Source organism: Meles meles, chromosome 18, assembly GCF_922984935.1.
Source record: "Meles meles chromosome 18, mMelMel3.1 paternal haplotype, whole genome shotgun sequence".
NCBI classification, from domain to species: Eukaryota; Metazoa; Chordata; class Mammalia; order Carnivora; family Mustelidae; genus Meles; species Meles meles.
Window position 1 is genome coordinate 29002449 of NC_060083.1, and position 26410 is coordinate 29028858.

The 26410-nt window shown below is 36.9% G+C and overlaps 1 protein-coding gene across 7 annotated transcripts in view; it reads left to right on the plus strand.

Annotated features, from left to right (window-relative positions):
• Positions 1-26410, plus strand: part of BCAS3 (BCAS3 microtubule associated cell migration factor) — a 611032-nt gene that overhangs the window by 139432 nt on the left and 445190 nt on the right. For all 7 annotated transcript variants that reach the window (XM_045984131.1, XM_045984134.1, XM_045984132.1 and 4 more), the window contains 2 exons: positions 2047-2154; positions 6035-6111. In XM_045984131.1, coding sequence (XP_045840087.1) covers positions 2047-2154; positions 6035-6111 — 185 coding nt within the window. The remainder of the gene's footprint in view (positions 1-2046; positions 2155-6034; positions 6112-26410) is intronic.

The following is a 26410-nucleotide window of genomic DNA, read 5'->3' on the forward strand; positions in this document are numbered from 1 at the left end:
CTGTTCTAGTCAGGAACTTAGTGTCTTAATTACTATACCTTTCCAGTTAAGTCTGATCCTGTGGAATGCATATTTTATTACTATTATTTTTTAAAAATATATTTATTTATTTATTTATTTGACACAGAGAGAGAGATCACAAATAGGCAGAGAGGCAGGTAGAGACAGAGGGGGAAGCAGGCTCCCTGCCAAGCACAGACCCAATGCGGGGCTCGATCCCAGGACCCCGAGATTATGACCTGAGCCGAAGGCAGAGGCTTAATCCACTGAACCACCCAAGCGCCCCTGGATTGCATATTTATATACATTTTACTTTTTTTTTTTTTTTAAAGATTTTATTTATTTATTTGACAGAGAGATCACAAGCAGACAGAGAGGCAGGCAGAGAGAGAGAGAGGGAAGCAGGCTCGCTGCCGAGCAGAGAGCCCGATGCGGGACTCGATCCCAGGACCCTGAGATCATGACCTGAGCCGAAGGCAGCGGCTTAACCCACTGAGCCACCCAGGCGCCCTACATTTTACTTTTTAAGATTTTATTTATTTATTTGACAGAAAGAGATCACAAGTAGGTGTAGAGGCAGGCAGAGAGAGAGAGGGGGAAGCAGGCTCCCCACTGAGCAGAGAGCCCGATGCGGGGCTTGATCCCAAGACCCTGGGATCATGACCTGAGCCAAAAGCAGAGGCTTTAACCCACTGAGCCACCCAGGTGCCCCTATATACATTTTAGAATGAAGTTTCATTCTGGTCAATTTTTTATTAGGGTAGAACTGTATCAGTTTAGAAAGTCTGTTAGCCTGTGTTATGTACTTCAGTTTATTTTGCTTTGTTTTGTTTTGTTTCTTTTTGTGTAAATATGTCAGAATCTTAAGATTTATTCCAAGGTATTCAGCATAGTCATATATTCAACATATATATTTTTAAATTTCATTTTATAACGGTTTGTGCTTAATTTCTAAAAATACAAGTGCTGTTGTGTTAGTGACTTGGGTAAATTGCTACATCAGTTAACAATCCATATTAATGACACATAGATTAATGGTTCATCTTTATTGTGAGGTTGTCTTTTTTTTTTTTTAAGATTTTATTTATTTCAGAGAGAAAGAGAGAGAAGTGCAGTGGGGGTGTGGGGCAGAGTTTAGAAGCAGACTCCCTGCTGAGCAGTGAGCTGGATTCAGGGCTCAATCCCAGGATCCTGGGATCATGAACCTCAGCCCAAGGCAAACGCTTAATGCACTGAGCCACCCATGCACCCCTATTGTGGGGTTGTCTTTATGTATATTTTGACGTACAGATTTGTATTACGGGTTTTATACTTACACAGTCAAGTTCTTGGCAAATAATGACAGCTTTATTTCTTCTGAATAGTAATTTATTTTCTTGCCTTATGCACAGGACTTTACATACTATGTTGAGTAGATGTGGTTTGATAATGAATATTCTTTTCTAGTTTCTGATTTTAGGGTAAAGATTTTCAGTGTTTTACCATTATATATGGTTGATAGTTTTTATTAGTTTTAAGGTTGCTATAATTATATAGCATATATATTATATATGCTTTATAATTATAATCAGATTAATGAAATATTTCTTATCATGAACAAGTTTTTAAGTTTATAAGTTTTAAGTTTTTAAGTTTATCAAATACATCTTTACATTTATTAAGATAACCTTATGATTTTTTCTTTTCTATAGTAATAATTTGGTGAGTGAGTTTCATTTTCTTTTCCCCAAATTTTATATTTCTGAAATGAGTTAATTGGGATATATTATGATTTTTTTAGTAGTTCAAATCAATTTCCTTATATTATGTTAACTGGGGTTTAACAATCATATTAATAAGAAAATGTAGAGTTTTTAAATTGATCATCCATGTATTTTATTTCAGATTTATCCATTCATGTTTTTTTAAAATTGTTTTTAATAGATTTTTTTTTTTTGCTACGTTCAGTTGGCCACTGTGTTAGTACACAATGAATCATTGAAAATATAGAGTTTACTGGCCCTGCCACATTTTTAAAAAATAATGGCTTTTTTTTTTTTTTTAAAGCACAAGTCCACCTTACTGTTGTGTAGATCTGTATTCACTTCGTACTGGGGAGATGGCCAAGTCTATTCAGTTTAAAACACCTATCTATGATCTCCATTGCAACAAGCGGTAAGCATTTCTTTATGTGCTTCTTGTTCAAAGTGAGGTACCTCCAGGCTCTACCTGCCTGCCATTTGCCATCTGTGATTTTGAAGTCACAAAATACCTTCTGAATTCTGGCAAATGGAGTAGCTGTTAAGATTTCTGAATTAATGTTATCAACCTTCCAGTCTTGACCCATTAGTGAATTAAGTTTAGTGAGTCATAACTCGCATTTAAAAACTGAAATGGAAAAGAATAAAAAGTATCTGAGCAAATGTACAAAGATTAAGTATTGCTTTGAGGAACTTTTTTACATGCATAACATAACATTAATGGATAGAATATATGTGGCTCTGTGGTTTATGATATGCAGTATAACTTTCCTGTTAACATTCATCAAAACAAAGCATATTCTGAACAATAAAATGGCTTTTAAATATTGTTATTTCTTTATGTTTCTCAGTAGAGCTAAAACATGAACTGGGCAGATTTTCCTTCTTTCATCTCTAGGAAAATAGTCAGATCTGGGTTGAACCTGTCCTAATGATAATGAAGAATTAATTTCTAGCCACTGAACATTAGGGAAGGTAGGGGCTTTAAGAATCTCTGTTACTCAGTACTTCCTTTTACATTTGAGAAAACTGCAGCCCTGCAATGGTAAATATCTTGATCGAGGTCACAGATGGAAACTGTAAATCTTATATCTCATAAAAAAGCAAATACATGGAATGTGGAAAACAATAATTTATGCTGTGTCAATATAAAATAAATTTCGTAATAAAAGACTCTCAGGTTAGATTTTAAAGGGATTCGAAGAATGACTCAGAAAGGTTGGCTGTAAAAAGAAGGTAAAGACATACCTGACAAATATAAACTAAAAGAACATGTGGGTTTGATATTAATGATAAAAGTATTTGAATTCAAGCAGAAAAATGAAATAGGACAAAGAAAAGCTGTTCAGTAATAGGGTGCCATTTGTAGTGGAGATCTAATTATTATGCATATTTATACTTCAAACTCAAAATTATAGGAAACAGAAATATTATTGCTGCGATAATGTAATTATCCAGTGACACAGCAAATTATTCAAAATCAGCATTATTGAGTAGGTGGATCCAGTGGGTAATATATTTAACCTGGGGAAAATATAATGAAAGCTCTTCTTCAAGTGTCCTTTGTGTTATCACAAAATAGATTATGTACATATTTAGTCAAACAGAAACGTAAACACACTTTGGAAAAGGAGATTAAGTACAAATAAGATTTTTAGGTCACAATTTACTTGTATTACAAATACACAAATATACTAGAAAACAGAAAAATGCAGTGCAGTCGAATTTTTAAAAAAGTATTTCTTGCATTATTTTTTTGAACTGTTACAGTAAATCTGTACTTATTCCAAATACTTTGTTTCTGGATGATGCAGTTAGGTCAACTTTTCTTAAAACAGGTATTTTTGTGTTTATTACTTTTTTTAAAAAATTTACATTTATTTATTTTTTTCAGCGTAACAGTATTCATTGTTTTTGCACAACACCCAGTGCTCCATGCAATACGTGCCCTCCCTATTACCCACCACCTGGTTCCCCCAACCTCCCACCCCCGCCCCTTCAAAACCCTCGGGTTGTTTTTCAGAGTCCATAGTCTCTTATGGCTCGCCTCCCCTTCCAATTTTTTTTTTTTTTAATAAACATATAATGTATTTTTATCCTCAGGGTTACAGGTCTGTGAATCACCAGGTTTACACACTTCACAGCACTCACCATAGCACATACCCTCCCCAATGTCCATAACCCCCTCCCCCTCTCCCAACCCCACCTCCCCCCAACTACTCCCAGTTTGTTTTGTGAGATTAAGAGTCATTTATGGTTTGTCTCCCTCCCAATCCCATCTTGTTCCATTTATTCTTTTCCTATCCCCCTAACCCCCCATGTTGCATCTCCCTGTCCTCATATCAGGGAGATCATATGATAGTTGTCTTTCTCCGATTGACTTATTTCGCTAAGCATAATACCCTCTAGTTCCATCCATGTCATCGCAAATGGCAAGATTTCATTTCTTTTGATGGCTGCATGGTATTCCATTGTGTATATATACCACTTCTTCTTTATCCATTCATCTGTTGATGGACATCTAGGTTGTTTCCATAGTTTGGCTATTGTAGACATTGCTGCTATAAACATTCGGGTACACGTGCCCTTTCAGATCACTACGTTTGTATCTTTAGGGTAAATACCCAGTAGTGCAATTACTTTTAATTTTAACTGTGAAATAATGAGCACATTTAATATTTTAACATATATAAATTACCATACAAAATTGATGCAGTTAATCTTTTCATAGTCATCTGTGTGCTCATCATAGGTGATTAATGATTGTGAAACTTCTGAGTAGGAGTAAAAGCAGATAAAAGTGACTTATGAATATGAGATGTCATTAATGAAAAGTGATTACAAAATTCTCTGGAAATTTTTTTGAGAAAAAATAGCAAAGGTTCATATTCTCCTTTTTTTAAAATGAAAAACCGTTGAAGATACATGTTCCAACAAAAAACCTGTTGATTTGGATACATTCTGTAATTTTAAAAAATTGATTTTCCATTTAGAAGTTACATGAATTCAAATGTGGTAAAGGTTAGAGGAAAAGTTATCATGTAGATGTCAGGATACTGCTTAGATTTTGCTCTATAAAATGTCAAATCTGATTCTCCCTGGTTAATTCTGCATTTGGTTTTGCAAATCAGCAGTATAACCCAGTCTTTTAGACTTAGGAATATTCATAATAAATTAATCTGTCCTTATGGAAATGATTTTGTATGTTACTATATTATGGGGAGGGGCTGCTTGATTATAAGAATACCTTTTTATCTCTGTCTCTCTGCATTTTCTTTCTTTTGAGTTTGTCACCTTTTTATTATGGATTCTCTAAGCCTTTTAACCTGGGTCTGATGATTGGTTGGTTTCTTATGTTAAGTGCCATGACAGAATCATTTATTATGTGTTGTCAGCTGTGTTAAGGATTTTGTTCTGCATTAGCAAATGAACAAGATTAATAAAGCATGCATGTTAAAGACAACATTTTCTTTTTTTCCCCACTCATCATTAATATGTTACTCAGATTTACTTCCCCCAAATTTGGAAAAATACCCTGAGCATGTTAAATATTTAACAATTATCATCTTTTATTTGATTATTAAAATAACTTTGCAGTTTGGATCTTTATATTAATGTTATGCAAAGAAAAGTATTCAAAAACATAATTTATAAAGTAACCTCATCTGGGATGTATTTTAGGAATTTTGGTTATAAAATACTTTCTAACTCTTATTTTTCTAATTTTTTTTTTTTAACAAATCTTGGGTTCTGGGAGAAATATGGTTCATAGAGATTCTGATTAAATTTTAATATATTGAGTCAATCAGAAATGACTCATTTATACTGAATAACAGTTGTCTGAGCTTAGTTTCTTTCTTTTGCTCTTGCGTTGGAAATTCAGCAATCATTTTAAGTGACAGGTTACATAAATCCATTTTATGTTTAATTCCATGACTTTGAGCCCGCACTGGAAAATCACTTTTAGTAAATAGCCAGCAGTTTATTGATTTCATACATTCCTAATGAAGATAGATTTATTTGATTTATCATGAATGAAAATAAAGTTTTATTTAGAGGAATATAATGTTTTGAGCTGTAGTTTCTTCTCTCACTTTTCTTCTAATCCTGTCTTTCTTGATTACAGTAAGGATTTTGTGGTTCTGTTTTTACATTTTAAGAGACTGATGTTTCTTGACTAAATTGCATTGGTAGACACTTCTTTAAATCTAATGATTTAACTTATTTATGATTTAATTTACCGAATTTCACATTCTCATTTTTTTGTTGTTTTTTTCCTCCCCCTCTAATTTTAGGATCCTCGTTGTAGTCTTGCAGGAGAAAATTGCTGCCTTTGATAGCTGTACTTTCACAAAAAAATTTTTTGTCACAAGTATGTATCAATTTTGTTTATTTCTTATAATATGCTTTTGAGTTTATGCTATTTGATAGACTCAACAAACTTATTGTAAACATTACATTAGTATTTCATGGTTAGTTTTAGTTGTTTTGATATTCCTGTGTTTCTGTGAATCTCTTACTACTCTCATTTTATGGTATGTATTTATAACCCACAACACATTTTTTTCCTCTTAGTGAGCAAGCCTTGTACTACGTTGCCTCAGTTTCTCTTTACATATTCTCCTTGAGTAATTGTGATTGATGTAGGTTCATGTAGCCATGCCATACTTTCGAAGCTGTTGTTAAATTATTGTTGTTGGTAAATTATTGTTGTTGTTAAATTATTTCATTAACATAACATTCTTTTTTTTAATTAATTTTTTAAAAGATTTTTTATTTATTCATTTGACAGAGAGAGCTCACAAGTAGGCAGAGCAGTAGGCAGAGAGGGGGGGGGAAGCAGGCTCCCCGCTGAGCAGAGAGCCCGATGTGGGGCTCGATCCCAGGAGCCTGAGATCATGACCCGAGCTGAAGGCAGAGGCTTAACCCACTGAGCCACCCAGGCACCCTAACATAACATTCTTTTTTTTTTTTTTTTTTAAGATTTTTTTTTTTTTTTTTTTTTTTATTTATTTGACAGCGAGATCACAAGCAGAGAGAGAGGCAGGCAGAGAGAGAGAGAGAGGGAAGCAGGCTCGCCGCTGAGCAGAGAGCCCGATGCGGGACTCGATCCCAGGACCCTGAGATCATGACCTGAGCCGAAGGCAGCGGCTTAACCCACTGAGCCACCCAGGCGCCCCCTAACATAACATTCTTGAAGAGATAACTGGATTATCAAATATGAGGGATCTGAAACAGAGAAATGTGCCAGTCTCTTTCTTTTTCTCCCTCCTTTTTTCTTCATCTCCCACGACTTCCAGTACTGTTTGAAAGTGCAGGAATCTGGAGCCACATACATACTCACTGACTGGTTGATTGATGTTTTTTCTGAAAGGCATTGTTTCATGCAGTTGTAGGGAGGGGCTGGGAAGTCCCAGGTCTCTGGGGCAGGCCAAGAGGTGAAGGAGATTCCAGCAGGAACGGAGTTCAAATAAAGTCTGGAGTTAGAATTTTCTTTTTTGTGCTTGCTTCGGGAGCACATATACTAGAATTTTTTTTTTCCCTAGTAAAACGGTAGTTTTCATTCTTGTATTTTAACTTCTTGAACTCTCTATCAAAGCTGCAAGCTGTTTTTTCCAGAGTCTGATTACGCACGTGATGTAGAGATAGTTTTGTTGGAACAGATTTCAGTTTTTTATAACTAGGGAATCCAACTCATATTGCTGTTGCTCTCGAAATACCACAACTATTTACATACTTATTCATTAGGTGTTTACCTGATACCTACTATATATTAAGACCTGGGTAGTAGACATATTTTTTCTGATTAGAGGTCATGTTCCTGAGATAACTGATACATTATCATTTATAGGTAATTGCATACATTATATAAGATATATAACACATAATACAATAATTCATTATAATGCATAGTTTATAATTTGGTAGATTAGGAAGAAGAATTATGACAGTTTGTCTTCCTTAGCTTGCAATAGTCTCTCACAGATCTACAAAGATAGTAAGGGAGATTATATTCATTGAGATAATTTTTGTTTTCTCACAAACTCTAATGTATACCGTTCATATATTTAGCCCCTGGGACACTGAACTAGCACAGCATAGGCTCTCATTAAATATTTCTTGAACGAATGAGTGAGTACATTAATCCAGCTATCATTGATTTTATGGTAATCAGAAATTTATTTGTGGTTCATAATTATTAAATGTAGATCATTAGGCAGGATCTTATGTTTTCACATCTATATGTAAAACAATTAAAAAGTTTTTGAGGAGCATATATTTGTTAATAACATCTTCATTCACAAATGTATTTTATATATAATATGGACAGCTTTGGATATTACATGGCCTGTTTTAGTATATTCTTTTTATACAGTTATTATGCATTAATGTATTACACTGTATTTGTGTTACTCGTTATTCTAATTAAAATAATTAGAGAAATAGAATGTACGTAAGTAACCACGTATGAATCTATCCATTACCTCCATATTTGTGAGCTACAGAGCAGTGAATCAGGACAGAGTATGAACATTTCAGCCAGATTCGGATACCAGGTTTTCCTGAGCATTTATCTTAAATTTTATCAGTGGTTTTCTGTCCTTTATCATTAATCAATGATATGTGTGTCTTGGCTTCTGCAAAGTCAGATATCTCTGTTGTGACTCCATATTATTTACACTTAGAGTCTGTATTCCTTAGTAGCTGCTTTTCCCTTTTAAAATAAGGTCAGGAACCTAGACCTACTTTCTTTTTTATTTTTAAAATGTAATGATAGCTTTTGCTCCCTCAGCTGAGTGTAAAATTGAAGGAAAACATTCCAAATCATTATTTGTTAAGATAGTTTATTTAAGTGGCAGTGTATGTTTTGAGATTTAAACCTTATTTAAACATTAGGCTGAAAGTAATATCGTATTTGTCAATAGATTTGTTTCTTTCTTTGTAATAAGTGTTGGGTATAAAATCAGTTATTATAGTGACTAAAGAGAAGTTAATAAATATAAATAAGCTAATAATAGAAATCTTTATTTTATAGAGCATATTTATGATGTTATTTTTTTTTAGTAAATAAGTAAAAAATACAGATTTTCAGTAATTAAATACCCAGGATAAAATTTTAAAAGAAAAAATAAGCTTTATTATAAAGGAACAATTTAAAATCAGTAGATTTAAAAAAAATGAAAATTCACATATAATTAATACAGTGTTATATTAGTCTCAGATACACAATGTAATAATACAACATTCCTAAATATCACAATACTCATCACGATAAGTGCATTCTTAATCTCCTTCACCTATTTTGCCCACCCTCCCCTCCCTCCCAGTTTGTTCTCTGTATTTAAAGTCTTTTTTTGGACTCTTTGATCATTTGTTTTGTTTCTTAAATTTCACATATGAGTGAAATCATATGATACTTGTTCTTCTCTGACTGACTTGTTTCACTTAGCATAAAATCACTAGATTTATGTATTGAATTTATAATTAGATTTGAAGGACACTGGCTTTTTAATATTTTTGATACACTAGAATGAGAATAGGCCTTTCAGAGTACTCTGTTTAATTGAGAAAATGGGCAAAATTATATGTGATAATAGTAACTTTTACGCTTAGATGGTCTAATAAAATTTTCTATAAAATGATGTAGATCTACCTTATATCCTTAATTGTATACCTCTTACAAATAGGTGAAATATGTTTCTACTAACATGAGTGTCTGTTATTTAATAGGTAATGGGAAATATATTTGTTTCATCTTTTCCTTAAAGTTTTTATTTAAATCCAGTTAGTTAACACAGTGTAGTGTTAGTTTCAGATGTAGTATCTAATGATTCATCACTTATATACAACACCCAGTGCTCATCACAAGTGCCCTTCTTCTTTTTTTTTTTAAGATTTTATTTATTTATTTGATAGACGGAGATTGCAACTAGTTAGAGAGGCAGGCAGGGAGAGAGAGAGGAGGAAGCAGGCTCCCTGCTGAGCAGAGAGCCCGATGTGAGGCTTGATTCCAGGACCCTGGGATCATGACCTGAGCTGAAGGCAGAGGCTTTAACCCACTGAGCCACCCAGGCGCCCCACAAGTGCCCTTCTTAATACTCACTACCCATTTAACCCATCCCCCGATCACCTCCCTTCCAGTAACCATCCATTGTTTTCTGGAGTTAAGAGTCTTTTTTCTGGTTTGCCCCCCCCCATAGTCGTCTGTTTTGTCTTTTAAATTCCATATATGAGTGAAATCATATGGTATTTGTCTTTCTCTGGCTGATTTATTTCACTTAGCATAATACTCTCTAGCTCCATCCATGCTATGCAAATGGCAAGATTTCATTCTTTTTGATGGCTGAGTAATATTCCTGTGTGTGTGTGTGTTTCCAGACACACACACACACGCACACGCGTGCATGCACACATCTCCTCTTTATCCATTCATCAGTCAATGGACATTTGGTCTCTTTTTATAATTTGGCTGTTGTTGATAATACTACTATAAACATTGGGGTGAATGTATCCCTTTGAATAAGGACCTACATGTAAGAATTTATAAAAACCTATGATACCGTAGTCATTAAATGCAATTTGTCTTCTAAAATCTTTGTTTTTTGTACATTGACAATATTTGCCAATTTTGTGGAGGAGTATTTTGCAATTTGAGATTTTGCTATAGAAGTATTTGTTTGTAGAATGTTCTAACTTGGGCCTACTTACAGATTTTCTGTCTGACCTAAAAAAACTCAAATACATAAAACTCTTGAATCAATTGGCAGAATCAGTATAGAAAGTGCCACATTGTCAAAACTAAGGAAATTTCATATACTCTTGGGATTTTACCGTAATTTCTCAATTAAATCATTTATAGTGGAAATAAGAATGAAATGTCTTTAAGCAAAAGAAGAGTGACTAGAAAATGTATTCTTAGTTTTCACTCTTACTTGAAATTATGTGGTTCTTTTTTTTTACTTTATTTTTTATTTATTTACTTTTTAAAATAATTGTTAAATTTTTTAATAAACACATAATGTGTTATTAGCCCCAGGGGTACAGGTCTGTGAATCGCCAGGTTTACACACGTCACAGGAAATTATGCGGTTCTTACAGAAAGATAAATTTTTAGTTACCTTAAAATAGTTAAATGTATTTTTGATTTTTAATGATTTTTCTTTTTTGATAAATATTTAGTGATATGGTGAAAATATTGTGTTTTGTTAAATTCTTTTTTTAAAATTTTTTATTTATTTCTTTTTTTTTAATAAACATATAAAGTATTTTTATCCCCAGGGGTGCAGCTCTGTGAATCGCCAGGTTTACACACTTCACAGCACTCTCCATAGCACATACCCTCCCCAATGTCCATAACCCCTCTCCCAACCGCCCCCCCAGTAACCCTCAGTTTGTTTTGTGAGATTAAGAGTCACTTATGGTTTGTCTCCCTCCCAATCCCATCTTGTTTGTGTTTTATTAAATTCTTAATGCCATAGAAATACTATGAATGTCGTTCAAGAATTTTTTAAAATTTTTATTTTGGGAAGTACATAATGTTATTTAAAGAAAGTAGTAGTAATGAAGTAATGAACCACCATGTACTTACCTAGTTTCAACAATTATCAATTCATGAACAGTCTTTTTCATTTGTACTTTCCAAGGGTCATTTCCAAATGACCATATATAATTTATCATCTAAACTGAGGTCTTCCAATTTGAACAACTGCCATACTAATTTAATTCTAACTAATTTAATTCTGAACATATATATGTCCTGGGCCAATAGGGACATGCATCTTGTACATTTTTTACCATCCGATCTCCCAAGGTTTTTCACACACAAGAATCAATATCCTTGTTAACGATTTCTACAATTCCTTTTTCATGCTGCTTTTGCTACATTTACTTTGAACCCCATTCATTCTCATTTCTTTGCAGGTGTACTGTTGCTTTATTTTCCTGTCTGAATTGGCCTTTATACCAGCACCCTCCTTTCCCAGAATGTCTTAATCCTGCATATCTCTCTCGGCTGAGTGTCTGTATTAGTTCTTATGTGAACTATTTCCTGACACCTTTGGCTTAAAGTGACCTTGCCTTCTTTTAAGTCCCCAAAGATAGCAGTTCTCAAATTCTGTTGGCAGAACAATAGACCTTCAACATGCTGTGGGAATCAGGGTGGCCTGGTCACATATACTCAGAAAACGCTGTCTTCTGTTGGAGAATGGCAATGGTGACTAGCGTTTTAACCTCCTTAAATTTATTTACTACATTTGCATATTTCTCAGATTTATTTGATTACAGACCTCTTTAATTACTCAACACACTTTGGGAATGCTTTTTTTTTTTTTTTTAGAATTTATTTTTATTTATTTGACAGAGAGAGAGAGATCACAAGTAGGCAGAGAGGCAGGCAGAGAGAGAGGGAGAAGCAGGCTCCCTGCCGAGCAGAGAGCCCAATGTGGGGGCTCGATCCCAGGACCCTGAGACCATGACCCGAGCTGAAGGCAGAGGCTTAACCACTGAGCCACCCAGGCGCCCCGGGAATGCTTTTATAACATGTAATTGTTGTCTCTGTTAAGAAGCTTAACTTTCCATGTTACTGTATGCATTTTGTGTTTACTTGTTCTGTCTCTGCCACTAGGCAGTGATCTCCTTGAGAGCAAAGTTATCTAGCTTGATTTAGATGAAGGAAGTAAGGGCCACATGGAAAGTATAATATATCCATATGTTCTAGCTAACTTAAAAAATATTACTGATGTTTATTTTTGCTTCTTGTAAGAATAAAATTCAGTTTGCTAAAGATGAAAAACACTTATTACAAAGATTTTCTGGTTTCAAAGCATCAGTGGTCCTTTTCCAAGATGTTTAGTTAGCCAAAAAGGTTTAGAAACTAGTGCAACTCTTTTAAAAGTTACCAGATGAGGAAGAGAATTATTAATACAGGATCAGTACTGATTTTCAGGAAAAATGATATATAGGACTGAGCTGGAAATTAATGGTGTTTTGTGGATATTTAAAGAAGTGAATATATGTTTGGATATATGAGTGAAGTTTCTCCTATATATTGTGTTGGAGTAAATCCAGAAAATCTGAAATTTGAAAGTTACATGTTTGTAGTCATCTCTTGAGTATCTGGAGTGTTTCTCCTTTTGGGAATAGGAGCTTCTGTTTTATGAGTCTTTAGCAAGTACAAATTGTTAGTGAAGTTTGATAAAAATGAGTGGGAGAGCGAATCATTATTACTTTTTCTTTTCTTTTTTTTTCCCATTTTATTTATTTTTTCAGCGTAACAGTATTCATTCTTTTTGCACAACACCCAGTGCTCCATGCAAAACGTGCCCTCCCCATTACCCACCACCTGTTCCCCCAACCTCCCACCCCTGACCCTTCAAAACCCTCAGGTTGCCCCAACCTCCCACCCCTGACCCTTCAAAACCCTCAGGTTGTTTTTCAGAGTCCATAGTCTCTTATGGTTCGCCTCCCCTCCCCAATGTCCATAGCCCGCTCCCCCTCTCCCAATCCCACCTCCCCCCAGCAACCCCCAGTTTGTTTTGTGAGATTAAGAGTCATTTATGGTTTGTCTCCCTCCCAATCCCATCTTGTTTCATTTATTCTTCTCCTATCCCCCTACCCCCCCATGTTGCTTCTCCATGTCCTCATATCAGGGAGATCATATGATAGTTGTCTTTCTCCGATTGACTTATTTCACTAAGCATGATACGCTCTAGTTCCATCCACGTCGTCGCAAATGGCAAGATTTCATTTCTTTTGATGGCTGCATAGTATTCCATTGTGTATATATACCACATCTTCTTGATCCATTCATCTGTTGATGGACATCTAGGTTCTTTCCATAGTCTGGCTATTGTAGACATTGCTGCTATAAACATTCGGGTACACGTGCCCCTTCGGATCACTATGTTTGTATCTTTAGGGTAAATACCCAGTAGTGCAATTGCTGGGTCATAGGGTAGTTCTATTTTCAACATTTTGAGGAACCTCCATGCTGTTTTCCAGAGTGGTTGCACCAGCTTGCATTCCCACCAACAGTGGAGGAGGGTTCCCCTTTCTCCACATCCTCTCCAGCATCTGTCATTTCCTGACTTGTTCATTTTAGCCATTCTGACTGGTGTGAGGTGATATCTCATTGTGGTTTTGATTTGTATTTCCCTGATGCCAAGTGACGTGGAGCACTTTTTCATGTGTCTGTTGGCCATCTGGATGTCTTCTTTGCAGAAATGTCTGTTCATGTCCTCTGCCCATTTCTTGATTGGATTGTTTGTTCTTTGGGTGTTGAGGTTGCTAAGTTCCTTATAGATTTTGGATACTAGCCCTTTATCTGATATGTCGTTTGCAAATATCTTCTCCCATTCTGTCAGTTGTCTTTTGGTTTTGTTAACTGTTTCCTTTGCTGTGCAAAAGCTTTTGATCTTGATGAAATCCCAATAGTTCATTTTTGCCCTTGCTTCCCTTGCCTTTGCCGTTGTTCCTAGGAAGATGTTGCTACGGCTGAGGTCGAAGAGGTTGCTGCCTGCATTCTCCTCAAGGATTTTGATGGATTCCTTTCTCACATTGAGGTCCTTCATCCATTTGGAGTCTATTTTCGTGTGTGGTGTAAGGAAGTGGTCCAATTTCATTTTTCTGCATGTGGCTGTCCAATTTTCCCAGCACCATTTATTGAAGAGGCTGTCTTCTTTCCATTGGACATTCTTTCCTGCTTTGTCGCAGATTAGTTGACCATAGAGTTGAGGGTCGATTTCTGGGCTCTCTATTCTGTTCCACTGATCTATGTGTCTGTTTTTGTGCCAGTACCATGCTGTCTTGATGATGACAGCTTTGTAATAGAGCTTGAAGTCCGGAATTGTGATGCCACCAACTTTGGCTTTGTTCTTCAATATTCCTTTGGCTATTCGAGGTCTTTTCTGGTTCCATATAAATTTTAGGATTATTTGTTCCATTTCTTTGAAAAAAATGGATGGTATTTTGATCGGGATTGCATTAAATGTGTAGATTGCTTTAGGTAGCATAGACATTTTCACAATATTTATTCTTCCAATCCAGGAGCATGGAACATTTTTCCATTTTTTGGTGTCTTCCTCAATTTCTTTCATGAGTACTTTATAATTTTCTGTGTATAGATTCTTAGTCTCTTTGGTTAGGTTTATTCCTATGTATCTTATAGTTTTGGGTGCAATTGTAAATGGGATTGACTCCTTAATTTCTCTTTCTTCAGTCTTGTTGTTGGTGTACAGAAATGCAACTGATTTCTGTGCATTGATTTTATATACTGACACTTTACTGAATTCCTGTACAAGTTCTAGCAGTTTTGGAGTGGAGTCTTTTGGGTTTTCCACATATAGTATTATATCATCTGTGAAGAGTGATAGTTTGACTTCTTCTTTACCAATTTGGATGCCTTTAATTTCTTTTTGTTGTCTGATTGCTGAGGCTAGGACTTCTAGTACTATGTTGAATAGCAGTGGTGATAATGGACATCCCTGCCGTGTTCCTGACCTTAACGGAAAAGCTTTCAGTTTTTCTCCATTGAGAATGATATTTGCGGTGGGTTTTTCATAGATGACTTTGATAATATTGAGGTATGTGCCCTCTATCCCTACACTTTGAAGAGTTTTGATCAGGAAGGGATGCTGTACTTTGTCAAATGCTTTTTCAGCATCTATTGAGAGTATCATATGGTTCTTGTTCTTTCTTTTATTAATGTGTTCTATCACATTGATTGATTTGCGGATGTTGAACCAACCCTGCAGCACTGGAATAAATCCCACTTGATCGTGGTGAATAATCCTTTTAATGTACTGTTGAATCCTATTGGCTAGTATTTTGGCGAGAATTTTTGCGTCTGTGTTCATCAAGGATATTGGTCTGTAGTTCTCTTTTTTGGTGGGATCCTTGTCTGGTTTTGGGATCAAGGTGATGCTGGCCTCATAAAATGAGTTTGGAAGTTTTCCTTCCATCTCTATTTTTTGGAACAGTTTCAGGAGAATAGGAATTAGTTCTTCTTTAAATGGTTGGTAGAATTCCCCTGGGAAGCCGTCTGGCCCTGGGCTTTTGTTTGTTTGGAGATTTTTGATGACTGTTTCAATCTCCTTACTGGTTATGGGCCTGTTCAGGTTTTCTATTTCTTCCTGGTTCAGTTGTGGTAGTTTATATGTCTCTAGGAATGCATCCATTTCTTCCAGATTGTCCAATTTGTTGGCGTAGAGTTGCTCATAGTATGTTCTTATAATTGTCTGTATTTCTTTGGTGTTAGTTGTGATCTCTCCTCTTTCATTCATGATTTTATTGATTTGGGTCCTTTCTCTTTTCTTTTTGATGAGTCTGGCCAGGGGTTTATCAATCTTATTGATTCTTTCAAAGAACAAGCTCCTAGTTTCATTGATTTTTTCTATTGTTTTTTTGGTTTTATTTCGTTGATTTCTGCTCTGATCTTTATGATTTCTCTTCTCCTGCTGGGTTTAGGGTTTCTTTCTTGTTCTTTCTCCAGCTCCTTTACACGTAGGGTTAGGTTGTGTACTTGAGACCTTTCTTGTTTCTTGAGAAAGGCTTGTACCGCTATATATTTTCCTCTCAGGACTGCCTTTGCTGTGTCCCACAGATTTTGAACTGTTGTGTTTTCATTATCATTTGTTTCCATGAATTTTTTCAATTCTTCTTTAATTTCCTGGTTAACCCATTCATTCTTTAGAAGGATGCTGTTTAGTCTCCATGTATTTGGGTTCATTCCAGCTTTCCTCTTGTGATTGAGTTCTAGCTTCAGAGCATTGTGGTCTGAAAATATGCAGGGAATAATCCTAATCTTTTGATACTGGTTGAGACCTGATTTGTGACCCAGGATGTGATCTATTCTGGAGAAGGTTCCATGTGCACTAGAGAAGAATGTGTATTCTGTTGCTTTGGGATGAAATGTTCTGAATATATCTGTGATGTCCATCTGGTCCAGTGTGTCATTTAAGGCCTTTATTTCCTTGTTGATCTTTTGCTTGGATGATCTGTCCATTTCAGTGAGGGGAGTGTTCAAGTCCCCTACTATTATTGTATTATTATTGATGTGTTTCTTTAATTTTGTTATTAATTGGTTGATATAGTTGGCTGCTCCCACGTTAGGGGCATAGATATTTAAAATTGTTAGATCTTCTTGTTGGACAGACCCTTTGAGTAGGATATAGTGTCCTTCCTCATCTCTTATTATAGTCTTTGGCTTAAAATCTAATTGATCTGATATAAGGATTGCCACCCCAACTTTCTTCTGATGCCCATTAGCATGGTAAATTGTTTTCCACCCCCTCCCTTTAAATCTGGAGGTGTCTTCGCGTCTAAAATGAGTTTCTTGTAGGCAACATACTGATGGGTTTTGTTTTTTTATCCATTCTGATACCCTGTGTCTTTTGATTGGGGCATTTAGCCCATTAACATTCAGGGTAACTATTGAGAGATATGAATTTAGTGCCATTATTAGCCTGTAAGGTGACTGTTACTGTATATTGTCTCTGTACCTTTCTGATCTACTACTTTTAGGCTCTCTCTTTGCTTAGAGGACCCCTTTCAATATTTCCTGTAGAGCTCGTTTGGTGTTGGCAAATTCTTTCAGTTTTTGTTTGTCCTGGAAGCTTTTGATCTCTCCTTCTATTTTCAATGATAGCCTAGCTGGATAGAGTATTCTTGGCTGCATGTTTTTCTTGTTTAGTGCTCTGAATATATCATGCCAGCTCTTTCTGGCCTGCCAGGTCTCTGTGGATAAGTCTGCCGCCAATCTAATATTTTTACCATTGTATGTTACAGACTTCTTTTCTTGGGCTGCTTTCAGGATTTTCTCTTTGTCACTAAGACTTGTAAATTTTACTATTAGGTGACGGGGTGTGGACCTATTCTTGTTGACTTTGAGGGGGGTTCTCTGCATCTCCTGGATTTTAATGCTTGTTCCCTTTGCCATATTAGGGAAATTCTCTCCAATGATTCTCTCCAATAGACCTTCTGCTCCCCTCTCTGTTTCTTCTTCTTCTGGAATCCCAATTATTCTAATGTTGTTTCGTCTTATGGTGTCACTTATCTCTCGAATTCTCCCCTCATGGTCCAGTAGCTGTTTGTCCCTCTTTTGCTCGGCTTCCTTATTCTCTGTCATTTGGTCTTCTATATCACTAATTCTTTCTTCTGCCTCATTTATCCTAGCAGTGAGAGCCTCCATTTTTGATTGCACCTCATTAATAGCTTTTTTGATTTTAACTTGGTTAGATTTTAGTTCTTTAATTTCTCCAGAAAGGGCTTTAATATCTCCAGAGAGGGTTTCTCTAATATCTTCCATGCCTTTTTCGAGCCCGGCTAGAATGTTCAGAATCGTCATTCTGAACTCTTGATCTGACATATTACCCATGTCTGTGTTGATTAGGTCCCTAGCCTTCGGTACTGTCTCTTGTTCTTTTGTTTGTGGTGATTTTTTCCGCTTTGTCATTTTGTCCAGATAAGAGGATATGAAGGAGCAAATAAGCTACTAAAAGGGTGGCAAAGACCCCAGAAAAATGCGCTGTAACTAAATCAGAAGAGACCCCAAATTGTGGGGGGGAGAAAGGGGATAAAAACAGGTTCTGAAAAAAAAAAAAAAAAAAAAGAAAAAAATTAAAAAAATAAAACAAATAAAAAATATAAAAAAGAGAAAAAAATATATATTTAGATGAACTAGTCAAAAAACGTTAAAAAAGAAAAGGGTAAAAGTTTTAAAAAATTTAGCAGAAGAAGAAAAAAGAAAAAAGAAAAAAAAATTGAAAAAAGAAAAGAAAATTGAAGTAGCCGCAAGACTAAAGAATCATGGGGAGAAAGCCATGAGTTCCGTGCTTTGCTTTCTCCTCCTCTGGAATTGCTCTGCTGTCTTAGGAATTGAATCTGCTTTCTCCTTGATAGATGAACTTCGTCCTGGCTGGATATTTTGTTGATCTTCTGGGGGAGGGGCCTGTTGTAGTGACTCTCAAGTGTCTTTGCCCGAGGCGGGATTGCACCGCCCTTACCGGCGGCCGGACTAAGTAATCGGCTCGGGTTCGCTTTTGGGAGCTTCTGTTCCCTGAACGCTTTCCGTAGAGTTCCGGAGGACGGGAATGAAAATGGCGGCCTCCCAGTCTCCGGCCCGGAGGAGCCGAGAGCCTGGGGCCCCACTCCTCAGTGCGCCCCCAGAGGACAGCACCCAATCACTCCCATATCCCCAGCCTCCAGCCGCGCTCCGAGCTCACCCAGCCCGCGACCAGTTCAAGGTAACCCCGAGCTGAGAGTTCAGTCCTCGGCTCTGTCTCTGCAGCCGGCTTCTCCGTTCTAATACCTGCGAGCTCTCCGACACTCCGACACCCCCGATCCTTCTGTGACCCTGCGGGGCCTGGGGCCACGCTGGCCCCGCGTGGGCTTCACCCCGGTTTAGCCCCTGGAGCAATGTCCCTCAGTGGAACAGACTTTTAAAAGTCCTGATTTTGTGCTCCGTTCCTCCGCTGCTTGCCGGGAGCCGGCCCCTCCCCCCGCCGTCTATCTCCCCGTCGTTTTAGATTCACTTCTCCGCCAGTCCTACCTTTCAGAAAGTGGTTGATTTTCTGTTTCTAGAGTTGCTGTTCTTCTTCTCTTCGCTCTCCCGTTGGATTTGTAGGTGTTTGCAATGTTTAGATAAGCTATCGAGCTGATCTCCTGCTACCTGATGTAGTCTCAGGCTGCTACTTCTCCGCCATCTTGACTCCTCCCATTATTACTTTTTCTTAATGCCTTTGTACTTTCTTTTTAAGTTGATATTCTTTGGGACATCTTATTTATTTGAGAGAGATAGAGAAAGAGAGAGAGCACGTGAGCACATGAGTAGGGGGAAGGGCAGAGGGAGAAGCAGACTCCTAGCTGAGCAGGGAGTCTAATGTGGGGCTCAACATGGGGCTTGATCCCAGGACCTGGGATCATGACCTGAGCCGAAGGCAGACGCTTACTTAACTGACTAACCCACACACCGCCTTTGGAACATCTTTGTCATGTGGTCCTAAATGCTTCCCTTTGCATTGCTGCACCCACTGAATAGTTGAAATAAGTATTATTAAAGTATTAGGCTCTCTTGTATTCCGTGAATTGTTCATGATAAGAAGAAATCTGGAAGGGAGTTTACGAGTGTCACTCAAGTGCTTTATGACTGACCTATCATTTTATTACTAAGTCCTGGTCAAGTGGCTTGAGGCCCTCAGAAGTGAATTTTTAGTAATTCCTGATCCATTAGGATTATCACCTCTTCTTTCATTGTAGTATTTGTAAAATGGCTGTCATGATTTGGGGATGCCATAGCATCTATTTAGTGTGTATTTCATTAAATCTGAAATGTGTATTACTTAAAATGTTGAAAAATAGGGTAGTATAAAAGTACATTTCTATGGATAAAAGATGGAAATAAGTGTAATAAACTGTGTATTAGAACCCAGTGATGTCTTTTGAAGATGTTTAGTATGGTCGTCAGAAGACAGGATAGTATGTAGCCTTGGGAGAAGAGGGCTGGAAAGGTATATGAGAGAGGGCTTTTGGGATTCTGTAATGTCCTGGGGTTTTTTGTTTTGTTTTGTTTTGGGTACTGCTTATGTATATATATGTTCATTTTGTTGATTCAGGTGCTTCTGGATGTATATTATATTTGAATATATAGTTTACAGAGTTGAAAAAGCATCAACAGCAACGACAACAACACATTTGTGATTTGTCTCCTCATGCTCCGAGTACTGTCTGTTGTAGCATTCCACAGCAGCTCTTCCCAACCCTTCCCTTTCATCTGTGAATACCCCAATCCATAGTGGGAACGTACCTCATTTCGTACTTCTGTTAAGAAGTATCTCATTGTTAGTTCCATATTATTTTACTTGACTGGAAAACCCTAGAGATTGGATTTATGTGAGTGATGTAGGCTTGGTAAGATTGATGATATTTGGCAAATGTTTACATGAAGGAGTTTAGCTTCTTGTCTCTGAGTTACAGCTTCACCTAAAGTGATTTACATCAACACATTGAACAAAATTTCACATAACCTGATATTTAAGATCAAGGAACAAATGAGCCATTTCCTAACTTGGAAGAAGCGTCTTTTTCTTTAATTGCAGCATCTCCCCCCACCTACCCTTTCTTTACACAGACTGAAACTTTTAGCGGGTGGAACGAGTCATGTTTCTATGTGTTTCTCTGAATTTAGGCTAGCCCACGTGTATAAGCCAGTTTGCCTGGGGCGCTTAAAAGTTGGTGCAGAGGCACTAGACGTACCAAGAGTAACATTTGTTGTAGCCTCTTTGCCTGTGCCACGTAGTTTTTTTCCAGTGGTTAGTTTCTAGTTCTTGAAGAATTAGGGCCAGAGCGCACATAAAATGACAAATTCTCCACTTAATGAGGATATTGTTTTGATGGTACAGGCATTTGATTTCTAAAGTAGCTTGAAAAGCTCTTGTATAATACAATTGTGAGTGTCTCAGTTATGTATGAATACAATGATGGGGCTGTAAAGTAAGTAGAGACAGCTGTGTCCATCAGAGAAACCATCATGGGAATTTGTGCCAAAGGGTGGAAGGATCAGGTAAAGAGAGCTGATAGAGAACTGGAAAGGGAACGCAGCCAATATGATGAGAAAGGAGACACCTTTGTATTTGCCTGTATAGAAACGGTGGCCTTGAGCAGCTGTCTAATGTGGAAATTCAAAACCCATGTATGGTGAAGAAAACAAAAGACAAGGACTGATAGATGTCATTAGCAGTCATTTCCAGTGTGCTTAAATTGAAAGTTAGATATGAAGTCTCTGGAGAGACCAAAGGATTGTGCAGTAAGTAACTTTTTCCAGTGACCTCTGTTTTTAACTTCGAGGAGGAATATTTATTCCTTACCATCCAATGCTGTTTCTTACTGTAACTATGTGTATTCTTCATTTATGTTAGTGATTAATAACAAGGATAAGAAATTAAAGGATCTCAAAAATGCAAAATTATTTTTATTTTTATTTTAAAATGTTTAAAAGCAATTTATAACATTTATTAGGAGAGATTTGCAGGTGAATGTGAGGTCTAAGCCCAGTTAAAGTTGAAGTCAAATCTATTCCTATTCTTTTGGGTTCCCATCTGTATATTGCCTGACGTTTTCACAGCCTGGGCAGGCACCTGGAACATACTGTACAATTAATGAATGTGTGTGCAATGAAATCACTTGTAATTTTCCTGTCCTCTCCACATAATTCCTACCTATTGAACCTCACACTGGCTATACTCTTAAATTCATGATATGCTTGGGGTGCCTGCATGGCTCAGTTGAGAGTCCAACTCTTGATTTTGGCTTAGTTCATGATCTCAGGGTCATGAGATAAAGCCCCACATTGGGTTCTGTGCTCAGTGGGCAGTCTGCTTGAGATTCTCTCTCTCCTTCTCCCTTTGCCCTTCCCTCATGCACGCATGTTCTGTCTCTCTCTCTCAAATAAATGAATAATTCTTTAAAAAATTCATGATATATTTATGTAAATGAAAAATGAAGCAAAAATAAATCAGAATGCTCATGGAATTTTAAGAGGATTATTAATCAGTTGTAAGATAGTCAAATAAATCCCTGAAGTGATATTTAATATTTTATGTGCTTCTATGTCTTTCTGAGGAGAGTGTTCATAGTTTTTTTCCTGGACTGCATAGAATATGCGGTCTTTTGTGACTGGTATCTTTTACTGTACATAGATAATCATAGTTCATCTATGTTGTATAATCTGTCAGTTCTTCTTTAAAAAAAATATCTGGGGGATGCCTGGGTGGCTCAGTCAGCTGGGTGTCTGCCTTTGGCTCAGGTCATGATCCTGGGATCGAGTCCTGCATCAGGCTCCTTGCTCAATGGGGAGCCTGCTTTTCCCTCTGTCTGCTGTTTCCCCTGCTTGTGCTCTCTCCTCACTCTCTGACAAATATAATAAACAAAATCTTAAAAAAAAAAAACTAGAAATGTTAATAAGACTAAAGGACAAAGAAACAAATAATGAGTAAATACAACTACCAGAAATTTGGAGAAAGAAATCATAGGAGAAAATATATCTACAATACTCTTTTATAAAAAACCTGTGTAAGTGGGCTGTGTAGTTCAAACTCATGTTGTTCAAGGATCAACTATATTTTTAATTCTCTTGGGTATAAGTATTTGTTTTCATTTCTCTGGATTATGCACCTAGGAGTTGAATTGCTGAGTTATATGGTAATTCTATTCTTAACTATGGGAAGAGCTGCCAGGCTGAGGGACTGCATTTTACATTCTCACCTGCAGTGCATGAAAATTCCAATTTCTCCTCATTCCCACTATTGATTGTTACTACCTTCCTTTGACTATACCCATCCTATTGATGTCTCATGAAATGGTATCTGATTATACCTTTCATCTGCATTTCCTTGATGGCTATTGATATTGAGCATCTTTTTATGTGTTCATTCACTAACATATATCTTTTTTTGTTTAAATTTATGAGTTATTTGTGTTTTCTTTTTTGAGTTGTAATAGTTTTATTTATATTTTGGATACAAGTCAGTTACCAGACATATGTTTTATAAAACTCCATTCTGTTTTTCCTCTTTCTTAGTGATGTTCTTTGAAGTACAAATGTTTCAGTTTTGATGAAGTCCAATTTATTTATTTTCTTTTTTTTAAAGATTTTATTTATTTGAGAGAGAAAGAGAAGTGGGGAGGAGTAGAGGGAGAAGGAGAGGGAGAAGTAGATTCCCCTCTGAGCAGAAAGCCCCATGCAGGGCTCAATCCCAGGACCTTGGGATCATGACCTGAGCAAAAGGCTGCCACTTAACCCACTGAGCCACCCAGGAGCCCTTATATGTTTTTTTCTTTTATCACTTGTACTTTTGGTGTCATATCTAAGAAAGCATTCCCCCCCCCATTTTTTTTTTTAAGATTTTATTTATTTATTGGACAGAGAGAGGTCACAAGTAGGCAGAGAGGCAGGCAGAGAGAGAGAGGAGGAAGCAGGCTCCCCGCGGAGCAGAGAGCCCGATATGGGGCTCGATCCCAGGACCCTGAGATCATGACCTGAGCCGAAGGCAGCGGCTTGACCCACTGAGCCACCCAGGTGCCCCCCCCCCCCCATTTTTTTTCTTTACGATTTTATTTATTTGGCAGAGAGAGATCAAGTAGGCAGAGCAGCAGGTAGAGAGAGAAGGGGAAAGAAAGCAGGCTCCCTGCTGAGCAGAGAGCCCAATGTGGGGCTTGATCCCAGGACCTTGAGATCATGACCTGAGCTGAAGGCAGAGGCTTAACCCACTGAGCCACCCAGGCACCCCCTAAGAAAGCATTCCTTAATCTCAGAGTATAAAGATTTACCACTATGTTTTGTTCCAAGAAGTTAATACTTTAACATTTTTTATAGTCTTATAGTTTTTAATACAAATACAATGTGCACATAAGCTGTCTATTCATTTTTTTGGCTGCATAGCCTGGCATTGGGATTAGTGACTCTGATGGCCAGCTGGGCTGCTCTTTCCATGGTGACTTTGCAGTTCTTGGAGGAGATGTTGTGAGCAATCTCTGCACAGTAAGGTTTGTTCCACGTGACATTGTGGAGTAGGAACTTCAGAAGCCACTGGGCAGTATGTGCTTTGTTTTCCTGTTGCTCCCATTACCATCGTTGGGCATCAAGATCTGGTCGCTGAATCTTCTGTGCGCCCTGTTGTCAATGCCGCTGGATTTTCACCAGTTGAACTTAATTTTGACATATTGTTCTGACTGGTGTCAGTGAACTGCTTGGTCCTCTTTTCAATAATCTTGGGCTTCCCCACAGGTATCAGGGCGGCCATGATGTGAAGTAGAGGACGGCTGCCACCTCTGCAGGCAGTGCCGAGGAAGAGAGCAGTACTTTTAACTTTTTCATTTAAGTCTTTGGTTTTCATTTAAGTCTTCGGTTTCATTTCGAGTTAATTTATGTATGCAGTGTGAAGTCAGGGTTATATTCTTTGGGATATGAATATGCAGTTGACCCATCATCATTTGTTGAGAAGACTATTCTTCCCCATTGACTTGTCTTGCTACCCTTGTTGAGAGTCAGATGACCATAAATGCAGACATCTGTTTTTTTAAAAAAGTCTGTATTCTTTTGAGTTGTCTCAGCAGGAAAAATTAGGCATAGTGTTGCAGAGAGTAGTTGAATCCTTTGTTTTTCAAAATAGGTTCAGGTCACCTCCTGACTAGGGACCGACATTAAGGGAGGATCCCATCTAAAGTTGCATCACTCTCCTGTGCCTTAGTGAAATATTTCTGAGAGATCCTTCATTTAGTGTGATTTTCTTGGATCTTACCTTTATTTAAATTTGGAAATCTCAGTTTAAAAAAAAAAATCCAGTTCTCTTCCTTTCTTCACAAACATTGTAAACATGTTAGTATTAGTTATAGTATTATAGAGATTTGGGTTTTTACCCCCCTTGTTTTCAAAGTTTAGCTGGAGGGAATGGTTAATTTTTAAAGGAGTCATGCTTGTAAAGTAGGGATAGTGCTGAGTGGCTGATGGTCTGCTGATTCCAGCTGTAAAATGTTTTTTGGAGAGCAGAAAAACAATTTGCTTCCATTCCAATACACTATAATTCTTGAGGTCCACTGAGTTTCTAAAAACAATGACTCAGAAAGTGAGATGAAGAATTGTGAACTACGTTTTTCCTTAGTATCTTCTAGTATTTGGAGAAGAGGGATATACTTACTAGGATATATTGAGATGAGATGAATATCGGAATTGATTGAGAGTTTGATTATATGGACTTTAAAGTTTAGGAGATTAGCTACCTCTAATGTAATGCTGCAGTTCACAAGTATTTATTTCTGTTTTTCATTTGGTTCTTTAAAAAAAATATTTATTTATTTGATAGAGAGAGAGGCAGGCAGGAGGGAAGGGGAAGCAGGCTCCCTGCTGAGCGGAGCCCCCCCCCCCCATGTGGGGCTCGATCCCAGGACCCTGAGATCATGACCTGAGCCAAAGGCAGAGGCTTAACCCACTGAGCCACCCAGGTGTCCCCATTTGGTTCTTTTTTCAAAGGGGGAAATTAAAAAATATATATTTAAAAGGGGAAAGTTTTCTATAGGCCATATTTATATTAATTTCTTGAGCTCTGAAAATATCTATGGAATATGTATATGAATTAGGTTACTCAGTGGGAGTGTAATAATGAAATCTGTGAAATACTGTAGAACATATGTCAAAGTGTATTATCTTTATACTATTTTAGTGTGCCTTTGTCCTTTGTATGTGTCTGTAATATGTGTCCATAATGTGCATTCAGTGGATATAGTAATACCATAGTTACCTACAGGTCAGTTTTCCAAAAAACCCAAAACATCCCCAACAGAACCCTTTAAACACTGAAATAAAAGTTTTTTTAAAAGATGAGTAAAAAATTAGGAAGCTCATACCTTGTATTTCACGTGACATATGTACTTTTTCTTAGGGCCATTATCTTCTTTAGAAGTTATCTTCTTTAAAAAGGAAAACACAAAATCGGTAGTGGTTGAAGGAGCTCAAATGAAAATGGTGTGTGATGGGTATTAGGTGCAACTGATGAATCATTTTAACCTTGTATCAAAATTAATGATGGACTGTATGTTGGCTAATTGAATTTAAATTAAATATTGTAAGAAAAAAAAGAACAGTTGCATTTCTCTACTATGGTATTATCTTAAAAAACAAAATT